This window comes from Lissotriton vulgaris, chromosome 2_1 (genome assembly GCF_964263255.1).
Source record: "Lissotriton vulgaris chromosome 2_1, aLisVul1.2, whole genome shotgun sequence".
Classification (NCBI taxonomy): domain Eukaryota; kingdom Metazoa; phylum Chordata; class Amphibia; order Caudata; family Salamandridae; genus Lissotriton; species Lissotriton vulgaris.
Window position 1 is genome coordinate 1,166,227,756 of NC_141687.1, and position 17,307 is coordinate 1,166,245,062.

The 17,307-nt window shown below is 46.2% G+C and overlaps 1 protein-coding gene across 4 annotated transcripts in view; it reads right to left on the reverse strand.

Moving 5' to 3' along the window:
• Window positions 1–17,307, reverse strand: part of CTPS1 (CTP synthase 1) — a 218,302-nt gene that overhangs the window by 101,555 nt on the left and 99,440 nt on the right. For all 4 annotated transcript variants that reach the window (XM_086956865.1, XM_086956864.1, XM_086956862.1 and 1 more), the window contains exon 17: window positions 9,873–10,017. In XM_086956865.1, the coding sequence (XP_086812991.1) occupies window positions 9,873–10,017 (145 nt within the window). The remainder of the gene's footprint in view (window positions 1–9,872; window positions 10,018–17,307) is intronic.

Below are 17,307 nucleotides of genomic sequence, written 5' to 3' on the forward strand. Positions count from 1 at the left end.
TAAACCGAAGACTGTATCCATTGTAAACAATGTTCAGCACCCACTTGTCCCGAGTAATTTTTCTCCACTCTGCCAGAAAAAATTGAATGCTTCCCCCTACCGGAGTGGGTAACAGATCCGGGGGAAGTAGGTTCCTAGGGCCTAGACCCGGCCTGGCCCTTGGTCGCTAGAGCCGACTGCTGGCCTCCTCTGCCCTTCTGGCACTTCTGGAACGGCTTACGGAACTGTTGTTGTTGCGACTGTCCCGAAGCCTGGCTACGTCCTCTGCCCTGCCCACCGAACCGCCGTTGGAATGGGCGGTACGGTTTCTTCGTTTCTTTAGGCTTCTCCAGACCCACAACTGTGAGTGTTTCGGCCTCCGCCTTCATGCGGGCCATTTCGTCATCCGCATGTTTCCCAAAGAGGGTTTCGCCAGAGAATGGAAGGTTGGCTACCCTCTGCTGCGCGTCTGGTTTTAGTGATGTAAGGCGGAGCCAGGCGTGTCGTCTCTGGTTGATTCCATGGCAAAAGCCATGTGACGCTAATAGGGATGAATCTGCCGCAGCGCTGATAATCTGATTAGCTACCAGTATCCCCTCATTAAGCACTTCCTGGAAATCCTCCCGCTTCTCGCGAGGTAAATGTTCTGCAAACTACTGAAGAGATTCCCAGAGGGAGTGGTCGTAGCGACCCAGGAGAGCCGTGGCACTCGCAGCCTTCATAGAGGTCGCCGATGTTCCACACATCTTCCTTCCTGCCGAATCTATCCGCTTAGATTCTTTGTCCGGGGGGACTGTGGATGACGGTGTGGTGGCATGCTGTTTGCGGGCCGCCGTCACAATCACCGAATCAGGAGGAGGGTCCACCCGTAGAAAAGCCGGGTCCGAATCGGGAGCCCGGTACTTTTTCTGCAATCTCGATGGTGCCGCCTTAGTCACCGCAGGGGTGAGGAAAAGGTCCCTGGCCGGTTCCTCCAGGCCCGGCACCAAAGGTAGTAGTGGACGAGACAGGTGTTTCTGGTGCAGTGTCTCGAAGATGACTGATGCGTGGGCACCGTCAAGGATATGCCCAATTTGGCAGCGCCACGTAGAAGGACATCATGGAACGCCACCAAGTCATCAACCGGAGACACCCTTGTATCCGGTGATCCCGACAACGTCGGGGAGAATTCCCTGGTTCCTGAGGACCTCGTGCGTGAGCGAGATCTGTGCCTCCTATGGCGATGTCTCGACCGCGTTGGACGACCTGTTACGCGATCGATCGCTCCCTCCTCCGGGAACGAGAGCGTGACCTTCCGGTCCGTGGGCGCTCCGCAGGTTTCCTTGGGGGCGTCTTCCATGGCTTATCCTGGGGACGAGGTTTTGGAGTCCCCTTAGGCGGAGTAGGGAGAAGCGGTAGCGACACCGATCTCAGCGGAGGGACAGGGGGTATAACCGGCCGAGCGGAGGTGGTGGCTGTCCTGATGGAAGAGGAGGGTTGACGGGCGAATTCTCCTTCGGTATAGGAGGAGGAGGAGGAGACTTCGGCCGGGGTGGCGTATATACCACCGAGTACACCGAGCCCGGTGACTTCTTCGGAGGAGGGGACTGCAAATCCGACCCTCCAGTACGTGATCGCCGCCTCCGGCGTCCTCCATCAGACCCAGCGTGACTTCTGGCGCCAGAACTCCTTCTGCGCCGCTTAGGAGAGTTGGAAAGTCTCCGAGACGCCGATCTCTTTCTTCTCGACGCCGAGCGTCGCTTTTCCAGCGTCGAACGCCGCCTCCGCGACTACGGCGTCGAGCGCTGCCTCCGCAACGTTAAACGCTTCTTCCTCGACGCTGAACGCCGCCTCCGCGACGTCGAATGTTCAGTCCTCGACGATGAGCGTCGACTTCTTCTCGACGCCGACAGCTTTCTCGAGGTCCTCGACGTCGAGGATCCCCTCGACGCCGACCGTCTTCTCGACGGCGACCGGCGGTGTCGCCTCGACGGCAAGCACCGACGCCTGTCGCTCCTTCTTCGACGTCGATGGCTCGACGTCGACGACAACGAAGAATCCGTCGACTGTGATCTCGACGGCGGCCTACCCAGGCCCTTCGACGTCGATCCCTCACGCCGTCTCGACCCGGAGCCCTGGGGAGATGGGGAACACACCGTCGTCATCCCTCTCGACGTCGTCGATGCAATCGACGCCGACGGAGACCAGGACCGTTTGCTGGACTTCCTGCCTCTGGGGAGCCCCCCAGAGGCCTCAGCAGAGGCAGAGGGAGCCTTCCCAGCCTGCCCAGACCCCCTGCAGCCTGCAGTCGTCTCTCCTCTAGGCCCTGAAGCCTAATCTTCAGCCTTTCCCTCAGGGTCCTTGCTGAGAAGTTCTTGCAGATGTCACATTCTTTAGGGACATGTGCATCAGGGAGACAGAGTATTCAGACGTCGTGTGGATCAGTCTTGGACTTCTTCCTTCCACATGCTGGGTACTTGTCGAAGAGAGCAAGCATTTTAGAGCCCTAAAAAGCCTGAACAAATACACAGGAGTGAAGGGAAACACCAAGTACACAAACTGAAAACACTTTTAAAGCCAAAAGTGCACAAAATTCCAATAAACCCTTGAAAAAGGGAGAGCTCAATGCCAGGGTCCTGTTAGCAGGAGCCGCAAAAAAGAACTGAAAGTAAAAGGGACCTGCTGTGCATTCTGGGATACTGGGAGAAGTTCTGGAAAGTTATCTTAAAGGTACAGTATCCTATTTAAGCCAAATAATGGCAGCCTATGGGGCTTGTCTGTCCATGCCTTCCTCTCTATCATTCCAGAGGCTTTTACTGGTAGAGGCAAGTTTCTCTATGGAGGAAACTGTGCAGGCTGTGCTGTTTGTGTGGTTTTTTTTGGGGGGAATTTCTAGTTGAAGTACTGGACAGTGTAGCCTGTGGATATAGGCTGCATTATTCGTCTTTAAATTCTCTCTTAAGTGTCTTTGCAGTTCTGCATTTTTTGACAGCTTAAGAGATTATTTTTGATTGCCGGGGTCCACGCACATGGGCGGGACTATTCACTAGATTATGACTATACACAGAGATCCCCTACTACAGAAACCTCCGACCAGGCTGTGCTTAGTTTCAGGCCGCAGAGAGCAGTGGCTCTCAACCCAGGGGTCCAGAACATGTCTGGTGGCGTAAGGTCACCTAAAGCCAGTCAGAGACCACACCAGACTGGGTAGGCGTTCTGGGGGCACCTCTAAAGTGCCTTCTGAGTACATAGTTTTATAAATCCCACACTGGCATCAGTGTACATTTATTAAGTGGAGTTTGGTACCAAACACTCCTGGGTTCAGAGAAGCCATCATGGTGCCGGGGAACTCGAGTTGTCAAGATTTCAGCCCATGTACATGGCTTCCCTGGCACTAGCAATATCTAAGAATAGACAAATAATGTAGGGTCATAACTGCTCATGCAGATATGCCCACACCTGTGATATAGTCAACCCTGCCTTAGGGCTGTATTTTATTTATTTATTTATTTGCGTGTTTGTAAAGCGCTGTGAATAAACTCCCGTAGGGTTATCTCCGCGCTGATTACAGCCAGTAGGAAATGACAATAGAAACAATGAGATTAAAAGTGCAGTAAAAGCTCCTATAAACGAACAGATGCTAATTAAAATGAGTTAAACAGGAAGGTTTTTAAATGTTTCCTAAATTGAAGGTGGTTATGGCATTGTCTCAATGAGAGCGGGAGTGAGTTCCAAAGACTGGGGCCTACTACGGACATAGCCTTGCCACCTAGCCTCGATTTGGTTATCTTTGGGACACTCAGTAGCAGCTGGTCACTGGATCTAAGGGCCCGGGTAGGGACATAAGGAACAAATTTACTGGCAAGATACTCTGGTCCCAGTTGATTGAGGCCCTTTTGAATGATGCTGCATGTCTTAAACTTCACTCGTAAGCGTATTGGTAACCAGTGAAGTTTATGAAGTAGTGGTTTTGAGGGGGATCTGGGGGGGGTGCATTTAGCACCAGTCTAGCTGCTGTATTTTGCACCACCTGTAGGCGATCCAAAACCTCCTCATTTGCACCTGCCAAAAGACCGTTACAATAATCAAGGCGACTTATAATCAGCGCCTGAACTAAGGTCTTCCTATAAGTGTCGGGGAGGAAGGGAAAGATTTTACGAAGGAGACCAATCACATGAAAGCATGATCCTACAGTGATATTAACATTTTGCTTCATGGACAACTCCGGCTCCAATCTGACTCCTACGTTTTTGATTACTGCTTTTGGCTCAGGAACAGAGCCCAAATCAGGAGGCCACCAGTCGAGAGACCATTGAACCTTGGCTTCCCCGAAGAGCATCATCTCTGTCTTTCCAACATTACATTGGAGAAAGTTGGACGACATCCACCTTGCAACTGCCTTCATCCCATCGGAAAATGATTGAATAGTTTCCGAGGTAAGATGTTTGAAGGGGAAGAGCAGCTGCGTGTCGTCAGCGTAGGACACTGGGTGGAAACCAAAAGCTCTAGTAACATCTGCCAAGGGAGCTACATAGGTATTAAATAAAGTCGGGCTCAAACAAGAGCCTTGTGGGACTCCCGTGGTAATGCTAACCTCTTCCGACCTAAACTCACCCATGGTGACAGACTGGGAGCGATTGGAGAGGAAGCTCTTGATCGAGTCCAGGGCCCTACCGCCGATTCCACTCACAGACAGGCGTTCGATCAGGATGGTATGAGAGATCGTTTCGAACGCTGCCGATAAATCTAGCAGCACCAGGACAACAGAGTAACCCCTGTCCTGGTACAGCCGCAGATCGTCCGTTATCGACAGCAAGGCCGTTTCAGTGCTGAATTTAGGCCTGAAACCTGACTGTGATGGATCGAGGCTACCAGATTGTTCTAGGTAGGTGGATAAGTGTTTGTTGGTGTGCTTTTCAATAATCTTCCCTAGAAATGGCAAGAGGGAAATAGGCCTCAGGTCTGCTAGAAGGGCGACTTATCTATACTTCAGGCAGTGATTGTTGACATGGCACACAGGCATTGTGCCATGTCGACTTTGTCGTTTTCCACTGCACCAGGGCATGCCAGGGGCAGTGGCATTGCCTTGGTGAGGGGTCCCTAGGGGACCCACATCAGTTCCCATGCCCTAGGTACCAAGGGTAACATTTACTAGGGACTTACAGGGGGCTGAAGTTGCCAATGGGGGAACAGTTTTAGGGAAGAAGCATTGGCACAGGGGACATGGTTGTCAGGGACCCTGTTCACTACAATCAAAACCACATCATTTTCCAGGCAAAAAGTTGGGTGCTAACCAGATCAAAAGAGGAACTTTCTCACACTCCGGTTTCATGGGACAGTGATGCAGTGTGGTCTCCTTATTAGAAAATCTTTTGTTGAAGAATTTTGCAAGGCTCTATGGACATGTGCGTACAATTTGCGAACCAAAAAGGCGCCAAGGTGGAGAATTATTCATTAACACCTGCTGCTACTTTCTGTATGTGAAAGGAGAGTGGACGTCAAATGCACAGAAAATCTTTGGAAGGTTAACCTGATTAGCAGATACCATACGACTTAAAAAGAAATGTTTTTAACATATCACACCACCAGTCGTTTTATGCACGTGAAGAGAGTTTCAGCTTCCAAGAATGAGGTTTGATATGTAATGCCCCCCATTAGAATGTTTCTTCCTTGTTGTTCTCAGAACTGTCACAATATTAGTATAACAAACACAATTAAACTGTAGAGCTTGTGCATGTGGTTTAGTACAGTAGCACACAATTTTCACCTTATTTGTTTGGTTTTAAGTAGTGCATATCGGACCCATGTGGTTATCAGAGTACTTCACAGTATATGACCCTTACCGTTTGATACTGTTCCTCAGTGTTTAGACCGTTTTTTAAGTTTTGGGCACTTTGAGCTTAATTTCTTTCATAAACACAAGTTATGTAGGCCAAATTTGCCTCCTTTTTCCCCACGTTGGGGATTCCAAAGGTGCCATTGGTTTGTACGAGAATTTTAGAAATCAGCCAAAAATTAAGCAACATATTGATTTGCGGGAAAAGTGTTGTGCAAGAAAGGGTTTTGTTTTTTAATTTCTATAAATAGCATAAACAAAGGTTTTGCTCTGCTAAGAGCACCATCCTCTCAGCTTTCAGGGACAAGCAGAGCCAGACATTTTTTTTAATTTCGACCACCGTATTTGCATTTCCTTAACTGGTAGACCATTTTCCCTATTTTTTTGTAGTTTCAACATACTTGTAGCTTGTGGTGAAAACAGGTGAGAAACCAATTGGTGAATCTGAAAAGCTACATATTTCTGAAAAGTAGAATAAATTTGGAATTCAGCAAGGGGTCACTCATGGTTTCCCGCAAAGAAACACACTGATCAGTGAAATAAAAAATAATGTAACATAAAAAAGACAAAATAAGAAATACGTGACTATATTTTAATCTGTTAGTTTTGCCCCAATGGTCAATTAAAAAACGTGATACACCTATACATCCATCAGCCATGCTGGTCAGGGTGCTTTATAAGGTTTGTTGGTGGTTCAAAAACAAGAGATACCCAAAGCAAACAACTGAGCTGCAGCTTATAATTACTTTTCATTGTGTACCAACCCTCATATAGTAAAATCAAATGAATGAAAAATGGGTATGAAGAAAATCTAAACAGTTTTGAAATGTGCTTTAACTTAGGAACAGAGGTTATTTGTATAACTCTGAACTTGGTGTTCCCATACTACCATGCGATGCAAAATGCATTTTGCGAAAACAGTTCTTTCTTGCACATAGGCTTACATTTGGCAGTCAAAATTGCTGAGAAATTTATATGATAATAACACATGTTTTACTATTCTGTGTTCCAACACCGTTCCCCATAAAAACAGTACTTCACTTGTGTGGCTGATCCTATTGCCTGCGACAGAAAAGGCCTCAAAACACACAGTGAAGACAAAGTTTTTGCCTTGAAAATTGATAATTCTAGCAATGTTTGAAAGAGCGGTATTTGTGCTTGAGCTCAGCCAGCACCTGGGGAAACCAACCAAATGCAGACATTTCTGAAAACTAGACACACAGCGGAGTTCAGGGTGATGTGATAAGTGGATCTCACTATGTTTACTAACCCATAATGCCCGGCTAACTTCAAAGTTTGACTAAACCCACTAACTTTCCTCACATTTCTGTGAGAGAAAGCTCTGGAATCTGTGGGACATGACAAAATTCCGGCAACCGCTCTTTTTTAACAACGACAATACATCTGGTGCAAACAGGAGAAAGATTTTCTCTAAGAATGGGGAGGACGATACGTTTACGTCTTCTGCATTCCAGAGGTAATGCAAAGGACGTGAAAGTCACATCCTCTATATTAAAGGATTTAACTTACATTAGGCACATATTGACACAATAGGGTATAATGTGTGAATTGTAATTAGTGGGAAGGGAGGAGTTCAACCAGAACATAAAACTCTTAGAACAGGAAAGCGGGGCAGACAAAACATAAGTTGATGGATCATCTTCGGTTGAGAAATAATAAAAGCAAACAGTCTGGTGTCTCTTTAAAGTCATTCCTATACCCTGAATTATTTCTCTGCTTCAGGAGATGACCAAGTGGGGTATCCTAAGGTAGCATAGTCATGATTGTAAGTGGGGAAGGAAAAGAAAGACTTAAGCTGTTTCTTGAAGATAGCGTGAGAAGGGTTGTTTCTTAGAGCTCGTGGGATAGAGTCCCATATCTTAGGTGGCTGCCCAATAAAACATGATTCTGTGTACTGGGACTTTTTGAAGATAGGGGTCTAGGATGGAGAGTATGAGCTTCAGAGTTCTAAGAATATACTGAAAAAAATGTGTTTGCTGGTTAGGTAGTTTTGTGTCTCTCGGTCTAAATCCTTGTGGATAATGCAAGCTAGTCAGTCTGAATTGGCTTCTGGCTTCAATGGGGAGCGAATTCAATATGGAACAGATGTGATCCTATTTCCTGAAACCGGACAGGCTACAGAGTTGAGTGCTGCTCTCGAAGGTGCGAGGTGCATACTAGCATGCCGGTCAGAAGGCAATTACTGTAGTCGGGTTTTGAGAGGACCAGGGATTGAACTATATAGTTTTGAAATCTCTATCTGCTGTCCACCGGGCCCACCAAGCAGTAGCCACCCAGGAGAAGGTCAGCGCACTCAAAGGGTTTAGATCCATCTTCCTGCCAAGCCTGACGACACCAGGACCTGCACGAGCTGCCCTGCACCAATACCTGGGGTACTGGACCCTTGCCGCAACCAACGCTTGTTTAAAGTCGAGTTCGGACTCCAACAACAGCACCGATGACCAGCTGACGAAGGATGTCAGCACCACAGAAGCCAGCACAGAGAGTGGCTCAGCTGTCCTGTTTTTGCCCCCCTTGCTGGTAGTGACTGACAGCCATGAGTATCTTGACGCACAAGAGCCACCTGACTACAAACACTCTGCACCCGAGCCACCCGGCCTGCGTCCAAAGAAACAGACTGCACCCCCATTCTCCCAGAAGCCTCACGACCTGAGCCCCCTGTTGGGAGCTCCCAGACTTGTCCCCAAGTCCCCTTTTGCAGCGTATTTCCAGGTGCCCCCCCTTCCCTTCAACCTCATTGCATGCAAGTCTACCAACCCGTCCAGCACCTCTCCACCTGGACTCACCAGGGCAGATACAACTGATCTGCTGGTGGAACTTTGGTCCTTGTCCCCCTACCACCTCACAACTGGAAGGGGTCCCACGGAAATGCATTGCAAGTACATGGATGCAGTAAATGTTCTTTCTCCCATAAGAAAGCATTATGCGTAAAAACGCACTGTTGGTTAACACTGCTAAAATTGTAAAAAGTCTAATCCAAAAATGTGCTTGCCCGATTACGAAGTTCTTGGGTTCAAAATATATATAAAAATACCTGTTATTTTTCTAAATTGGTGTAGATCTCCTTTTTGAGTGTGTGCTACAAATGTCTAACACTTCTCTCTGATAAGCCCAAGGCTACTCAACTACATAACCTTAGATAGAGCACCTTGGGATTGCTAGAGCAAGCCCCTGTCCACTCATAAGGGATTCCGGGACTCTTTACATAACATACCTATTTTTGGAATACTATACGACTTAACGCCATGAATGTAAAACTGGATACTAGTCACAAATTGGTTTTTGTTAAGGAGAAGGATGATTTGGCCTACTTTGAGATTATCTGGGACAATTCCTTGAAAAAGAGTTGTTACCACTCTTGTCAGGAGGAATACAAGCTGCTGTGGGAGGAACAGGGGTTGTCAGGAATAGGGTCTGAAAAGTGATTGGAACGTTTTAGGTTGGCAATTGTTGATAAGGTAACACCGTGGGCTATTTCCTTTAATGTAGACCATCTAAATTGGAGATTTGCAGCTTAGTAGTTCCTTTGGAATCGGGTCAGTTGTTGACTCCAGCGTGAGCCTAAACCTTTTTCTTTGGTTGTCAAAGAATTTGGAGAATTATTTCACACCACTCTTTGGTACTGGGGCTGACTAAGGCTACACGTGGGCTGGTAAGATTCCTGATGAAGTTAATTGAATGGTCCTTGGTTTTATTTAAGTTTTCTGTAACAACTGAAGATGCTTGTGCTCCCTAACCCACTGTAATCTTTCTGGTGTTATCTTTACAATCATCCTTTTAAAGAGACTATAGTATCCTTTTCATTATAAAAATTGTATTTAAATATTTTCTTTGGCACTGAACAGATCCACGTGGAATATCACTCTTTTTTTCATTTAAACAAACCTGGTTACTTTATGCCTGTATACATTGCTTAATATTTAAATATATAATATAAAAATCAAATAATTCAGACTGTTAAATTAAAGTTTCCACTTACATGTGCAATTAATAAGTGATGTGATTATGTGATAGATAAATCAATGGTTGGGAAGAGGGAAACTTTTCCACGGCTTACCTGGGAGAGAGCCTGCAGCCTTTTTGAAGATAATGTGAGAGCCTTCCCACTGACGCCAGGAGGAGACCAAAGTAAGGGGGAGACGGCTTTATGGGTCGAGATGTGAACTCTGGGTGATACTGAACACCAACAAAGTACGGGTGATCTGCAGAACAAAACATAAAACATTTAGTCATCAGGAACGTTATGACTTATCAATGCTGTAGAGAAAAAAGTGCACTCAAAATTATGGATGACTTACACTGTGTTCTCCTGCCACCACCCTTCCATCCCACTGTCCACCACCCATTCCCTGCAGACAACTATTGTGCAGTCTGAGTCCCTTTCCATTTTCTGATACAGTGGCCAAGCACATCAGCAAGTTGGGAAGACAGGAGAGATGAAAGGGGCAAAGAAAGAATTTACAATATAAATAACTGGCTCTTGTATTGGGCGATTGTTTTTTTTCTACAGGCTACAGCATCTTACAAGAACCAGTTGCTTAGCTGGAGAGTAATAGTTCTTAAAATGTATAAAGGTTACTATCATAATCATTGAGTGCTCTTGGATAGGGCTAGGTTTATAGTATCTTTATATATACACCCTCCCCTCTGGCCTTGATTCAAATAAGCTGATCGAATTAGACTTTTATCAGTAAACACCGAGCGTCATTCAACAGGCTGCTTATAAGCAAAAGTGAACAGAAGAGCGTTATGTCACTGCTTTTGGGCATGAGGTTCACTTGTATCTTTAACAGATTACCATGCTACTGAATATTCCATAAGTCAAGAACAAAATCCTCAATAAAAGACATAGAAAACAAGTAACATCTTTAAACTGAGTTCAACTGAGCTTATCCCACACAGGTTCTTTAACAAACAAGGGCAAGGAAGAATAATAGTTACTTACCTGTAATCTGTAGTTCTCCAGTATTGGTATCTTTCATAGATTCACATGCCTGAATCATTCCCCGTCGTCGGAGTGGGAGTCCCACGGTACATAAAAAAGCAATAATTATGCACATAATAACCATAACATAGGTAACATAGAACCAGGAAGTAAAGTAGCCATAAGCTACAAGGAAAAAAACTTCCACATTTAGGACTTGTCCAAGTAATGATATACAGTCCAAACGGCAGCCAATCAGGCGACAGCACTCTCCAGAATGTTCTCCTCAGAGGCACAGGCTCTCAGAGTTTCTCGCACAAGAGTGAACCAAGTGATAAGATCATAAACCAGCCTCTGAGGGGAAGTGGGTGGGTTGCATGCGAATCCATGAAAGATACCAATACTGGAGAACCACAGATTACAGGTAAGTAACTATTGTTCTTCTCCAGTATTGGGGTATCTTTCATAGATTCACATGCCTGAATCAGAGTAGAAAGCAGTACGCCAAACAATGCTCGTAAAACGCCACTTGTAACATAAACATATGTACAAAAGACATTATGCAATAACATACCTAGACTGCTATAATATGCATAAATACATGTATATTTGTATATACAGGACAATGTTTATTATATACAAAAAGCATGGCTAATAGAAGATCGTAGAAGTCCGTTGTAAATAGAATGAGACATCTCTTGATGTTAAGGGTATGCAAAGTTCTTTCCGCAGGTGATTGAGAATTAGGAAAGAAAGTCTTTAAAATTATTGGCTCGTTGAGATGCAAGTCCGAAGGTACTTTAGGCATAAAACTGGGATTAGTGCGTAGCACTACCGAGTTCGAGGTGAACTGAAGAAAAGGTGGATTCATAGTGAAAGCTTGAATGTCACAGACACTCCTAGCTGATGTTAAAGCCAATAGTAGAGACCCCTTCCACGACAGAAACTTCAAATCCACTCTATGAATAGGCTCAAAGGGATAAGTTGTGCAAGCACCACGTTAAGATGCCAGGATGGAGGTGGACGGCGGATAGGAGGAAACATCCGAAACAATCCCTTGAACTGCTAAATGATCCTAGCTGAATAAAGAGAATTGGAACAGTCTTGTCGAAACCTTGAAGTAGCCGCTAAAAAACCTTCAAAAGTAGAATGGGAAAGGCCTGATCTTGCCAAGTGTAAAACGAATGGTAGAATCTGCTCCGTTTTGCATGAATCGGATGAATATTGGCAGACTGACATCACATGCAAAATCTTTTCCATTTAAGCCTGTACGTTTTAATAGTGGCAGGAGCTCGAGCGTTAGCTAAAACTTCCTTACAATCCGCAGGAATGTTTAATTGAACGAATTCAAAGTGTTCAGGCGCCAGGCTGCTAATCTCAGATGCAAGGTCCGGGTGGCAGATCTGTCGGTTCTGGTTGGACAGGAGGTTCGGTATTGGTCAAAACTGAATGGGATCGCATTCTGAGAGAAGGAGGAGTTTGGTAAACCAGAACTGGCGAGGCCATCTGGGAGCAATGAGAATTAGGTGACAAGGTTCTCTTCTTTTTCCGGAGAACTCTGGGAACCAACGGTATCGGAGGAAAGGCGTAAGCATATATCCGAGACCAATTCATCGAAAATGCATTCCTGTGTGACCCTTTGTGGGGAAGCTAACTTGCAAAGAATGGGCATTTTTGGTTCTGATTGGTCGCTAACAGGTATAGATCGGGACAACCTCACTCTTGAAAGATTCGATCTAACGTTGGTTGATGCAGCTCCCACTCGTGATTGGATACTGTCGATCTGCTGAGGGAATCCGCTAGGACATTGGAAACTCCCAGAACATGGATCGCTGATAGGCTGATCCTGTGTCGTATCACCCAGTCCCAGATTTCTTGGGCTTGTTGAGAGGGTAGGGCAGACCTTGTTCCTCCTTGTTTGTTCAAGTAGTGCATACTTGTTGTGTTGTCTGTCCGAATTAGTACTGAAGCTCCCAGAATGATGGTGCGAAAGGATTTCAGAGTCAAGAAGATGGCTCTCAATTCTAGCAGGTTGATATGCCACGTCCTTCTCTGGACGTTCCACTTGGCGCTGACCGTCAGCCCTTGAAGGTGTGCCCCCCATCCCTCAAGGGAGGCATCTGTGGTGATGGTAACATTTGGTGCTTTTACTAAGAATGCGCACCCTTTTTCCACTTTTTTTTGCGAGTCCACCAGAGTAAGGCTTCTCGCATCAGAGGAGTGATGCGAATGAGATCGTCGAATGACCCTGAAACCTGCAACCATTGGTGGTTGAGCTCTTCTTGCAGGAGCCTCATTCTGAGACGGCAGTTGGGTGCCAAAGGGATGCAGGAAGAAATCATCCCTAAAAAAGACTTGAACTGCCGGACTGAAACCTTTTGACCACAATAGGTGGGCCAGAATGTTTTGTTGTCTTTTGTTTGAGACAAATGCTTGAGTCAGTTGTGTCTCTAACGTGGCTCCCAAGAACGTCTTTCTTTGTGATGGAACAAGATGAGATTGTTGGATTGTTGGAGAGACCCAGAGATTGGAAAAGGGACAAACATAGACAGTCGTCTAGGTATGGAAAGATTTGGATCCCTTCCAGACGAAGGCGTGCAGCCACCGGTGCTAGAACATTGGTAAACACATGGGGTGCTGAACGTAGTCCGAAAGGAAGGACTTTGAACTCTGAACCGCAAGAATTTTCTGTGTCTGGGTAGAATTGGTATTTACAACAAGGGGTGGTGAGGGACAGAGTCTCTGAATTAAACAGAATACTCTCACCCAGTCAAGAGATCAGGGCTAGATCCAACACCGTTTTTTAGCTCACTGCACCATCCCAGTTTCAGAACCTGGCTGTATGCAAATTAGTCTGTTCCTGTCCCAGTGCATGATGGGAACAGGGCAAACCAAACTACAAAAGCCAATTCTTACACTGGGAAGGAAACAAGCTACCGGGGACCGGTTTCTGGCATTTCAGCCTCTTCGGCCCGGCTTGCTTGAATCCTGATGGTGCAATGAGCAAGGGACTCACATCTGAGTATACCCTTCCACGCTTAGGGTGGACAAAAATATTTACAACAAGGGGTGGTGAGGGACAGAGTCTCTGAATTAAACAGAATACTCTCACCCAGTCAAGAGATCAGGGCTAGATCCAACACCGTTTTTTAGCTCACTGCACCATCCCAGTTTCAGAACCTGGCTGTATGCAAATTAGTCTGTTCCTGTCCCAGTGCATGATGGGAAAGGGATGCAGGAAGAAATCATCCCTAAAAAAGACTTGAACTGCCGGACTGAAACCTTTTGACCACAATAGGTGGGCCAGAATGTTTTGTTGTCTTTTGTTTGAGACAAATGCTTGAGTCAGTTGTGTCTCTAACGTGGCTCCCAAGAACGTCTTTCTTTGTGATGGAACAAGATGAGATTGTTGGATTGTTGGAGAGACCCAGAGATTGGAAAAGGGACAAACATAGACAGTCGTCTAGGTATGGAAAGATTTGGATCCCTTCCAGACGAAGGCGTGCAGCCACCGGTGCTAGAACATTGGTAAACACATGGGGTGCTGAACGTAGTCCGAAAGGAAGGACTTTGAACTCTGAACCGCAAGAATTTTCTGTGTCTGGGTAGAATTGGCACATAGAAATATGCGTCCTGGAGGTCGAGGGTGGCCATGTGATCACCGGCAAAGAGGAGTTAAAGTATTTCTTGAAGCATTAACATCCGGAAGGATACCTTCTTTAGGTATTTGTCGAGGGAGCGAAGATCAAGAATGGGGCGCCATTCTCCCAATTTTTCATTATCAGGAAAAATCTCAAATAAAAACCTGTTCCTCTTTGCAACTGAGGGACTACTTCGGTTGCTCCTTTCGTATCATCAAATTTATTTGGGAAAAAAGCTCCTTGAGATGAGCTGGAGGTGGGCCTTTGGGAGGAGAGTTTGGAGGAATTTTTATGAACTTTAGAACATGGCCTCTGGCCACGATGTCCAGGACCCACTTGTCTGATGTTATAGCGGACCAGTTCGATTAAAATTGGGAGATTCTTCCTCCAACTTTTAAAGGGGCAGACGGTAGAAGAGGTGGCGTTTGCCACTGTTTTTTAGATGAATCCTGTGCCCGCGGTAGGAGGACTTTCTTTTATTTTGCGAATAAGAGGTATTTTGTTGCCCGTATGACTGTTGTCGCTGAGGCTGGTATTGTTGATTGCTTTGAAAGGACTGGTATGACCTTTGTTGGTTGTAGCCTCCTCGATTAGAAAAGGATCCACGTCCTTTAGCGCATCGACAGGGTGGCTTCCGAAATTGTAGAGTGCAGAGAGATCTTGCTGTCTCTGTACCTTTTTTAATGGTCTGAAGGGCCTCTTCCACATCTTGGCCAAATAGGGATTCCCCATCAAACGGCATGTCAATCTTTGCCTGAACCTCCTGGCAAAAAGATGTCGACTTCAGCCTGCCTTGTCTTCCCAGTACTGCGGCACCCGCTAATTGCGTAAATCCTGTGGATGCGAAATCCACGGCCGTATCTATGATCTCAGCAGAGATACGCTCCCCTTCTTGTAGGATCTTTAAAGCTTTAGACTTTGATGGTTCTGGCAACATGTTGATGTAGGGAGAGATATCCGACCACATCTGTCTGTCATACCGACCTAATATGGCCAGTGAATTAGCACGGACGTTCATCGCTGCCATGGTGGAGGGGTTGTGATCAGAGAAGAGGGGTTTCTAGCTCGTCTTTGTGCCGCTTGGACAATAAGTCAGCTTTTGGTTGACCTATGAGGCATGCAGGTGAGTTATCTGGTGCCTTATATTTTTTGTCGAGCCGAGGCAGGATCGCAGGAATAGAAGCAGGAGCTGTCATGACCTTCAATCCTTCTTTCCAAATTAAATCAATGATAGGGATAGTCCGTATCTGCTTCCTTGGCTGATCTTTAAAATCGTATAGGAAGCACTCATCCTTTGTTTCCATAGGCAGAAGGAACCTTTGTGTTGCCCTTTCCATAAGGAGATGAAAGCCTCCGATATCAACTGGACGAGAATCGATGGAAACTGGAGATGAAGGAGACAGAGTTTGTATTTGGTATCGTCCCACTCCGTCAGAAGAGATCTATTGTCCACTTCTCCTTCCTCCCTATCATCGTCAGAGGTGTTAGCATCATGGGAATGATGAGAAGAAACTGGAGAAGGAGGTCTGGGAGACCTCAATGTAGAAACGGAAGCTTGAGGCACAGGCGTCGGTGGAATGGACTCTGCCGATTCAGATGAGGGAAAACGGCGTTAATAATCGTCTAACATGTACTGAAGATAGTTAAGCAGAGCTAAAGGCATCTGTGCTGTAGGTATCGTGTTAGGAGCTGGAGCTACTGTCTTCAGGGAAGGATTTTCATCCTGGTCACCGTCCTAATATTTAATGAACAATTCTGAAGGGCTCCTGGCAGTGCGAAATCTGTCATCCTCTTCAGACTCCTCATCATCCTCCCCATAATCCAGTAATTGCTCAGGTAACTCCAGAGGTACCTTGGTAGGGGAGATATGCGGTGGAGAGAGGGCCTCCAATGAAGAACCACGTCTGTGTAGCAAAGAAGATGCTGTTAATTGGTGGCAACTGCCCAGACGTCGTAGACGGTGCAGAGGATGCCGTGGCCGTAGACGCTGACCAAACCTGCAACTCTGCGCAAGATGATGATTGTAGCGTTGACGAGGGGGCCCTCGACGGAGTCGGCGTCGATTGAGCTGGTGTCAATGAAGTGACCATCAACGAGGCAGTCTTCGACGACAAGGCAGTCTTCAACGACGAGGCAATCTTCGTAGACGAGGTGGCCGTCGACGACGAGGTAGTCTTAGACGACGAGGCGGCCGTCGACGAGGTAATCCTCAACAAGATCTTTCTAACCTTTGTCTGTAGATCTAATTTCCTTGGTCGACGAGATGGGCTTCACTGAGACGGAGTCCAGCGTCGACAGAGATGAATCCGATGACATGATCATTTGTGGTCTCGGCGACGAGAAGGTGACAGTCGACGTTGAAGTCGTGTTGGCAGTGATCTTCGTCAACGGAGTCGTCGTCGATGTCATCACCGACAGGACTTTTCTCTTGGGTAAATCCTTCTCAGAAAGTCGTTTTGAAGACTGAGACTTCGTAGTTTTTCTCAGGGCGTAGTAGGCAGAGGCTTACTCTTAGAAGGTGGAGGAGCCTTTTTTGAGGTGGCAGGCAATTCAGTACCCTTAGAGGGTGGTTGTTTTCTCGACACCTTAGCCCCAGGAGAAGATACAGTTTTTTTCCTTGTAGTTTATGGCTACTTTACTTTCTGGTTCTATGTTACCTATGTTATGGTTATTATGTGCATAATTATTGCTTTTTTATGTACCGACGGGGAATGATTCAGGCATGTGAATCTATGAAAGATACCCCAATACTGGAGAATTGGAGTTCACGCTGGGATCCTGCCTTTTTAAATATTTTTTTTATTTAAATCAGCTCTGCTTCACCGCAAGACTAAGTAAAGGGGATTGCTGTACTAGAAGCAGTGAAATTAGGACTGTTTGCCCTACAACATGAACTATGAAGTCAGGCAATGACCAACACTGAGGGC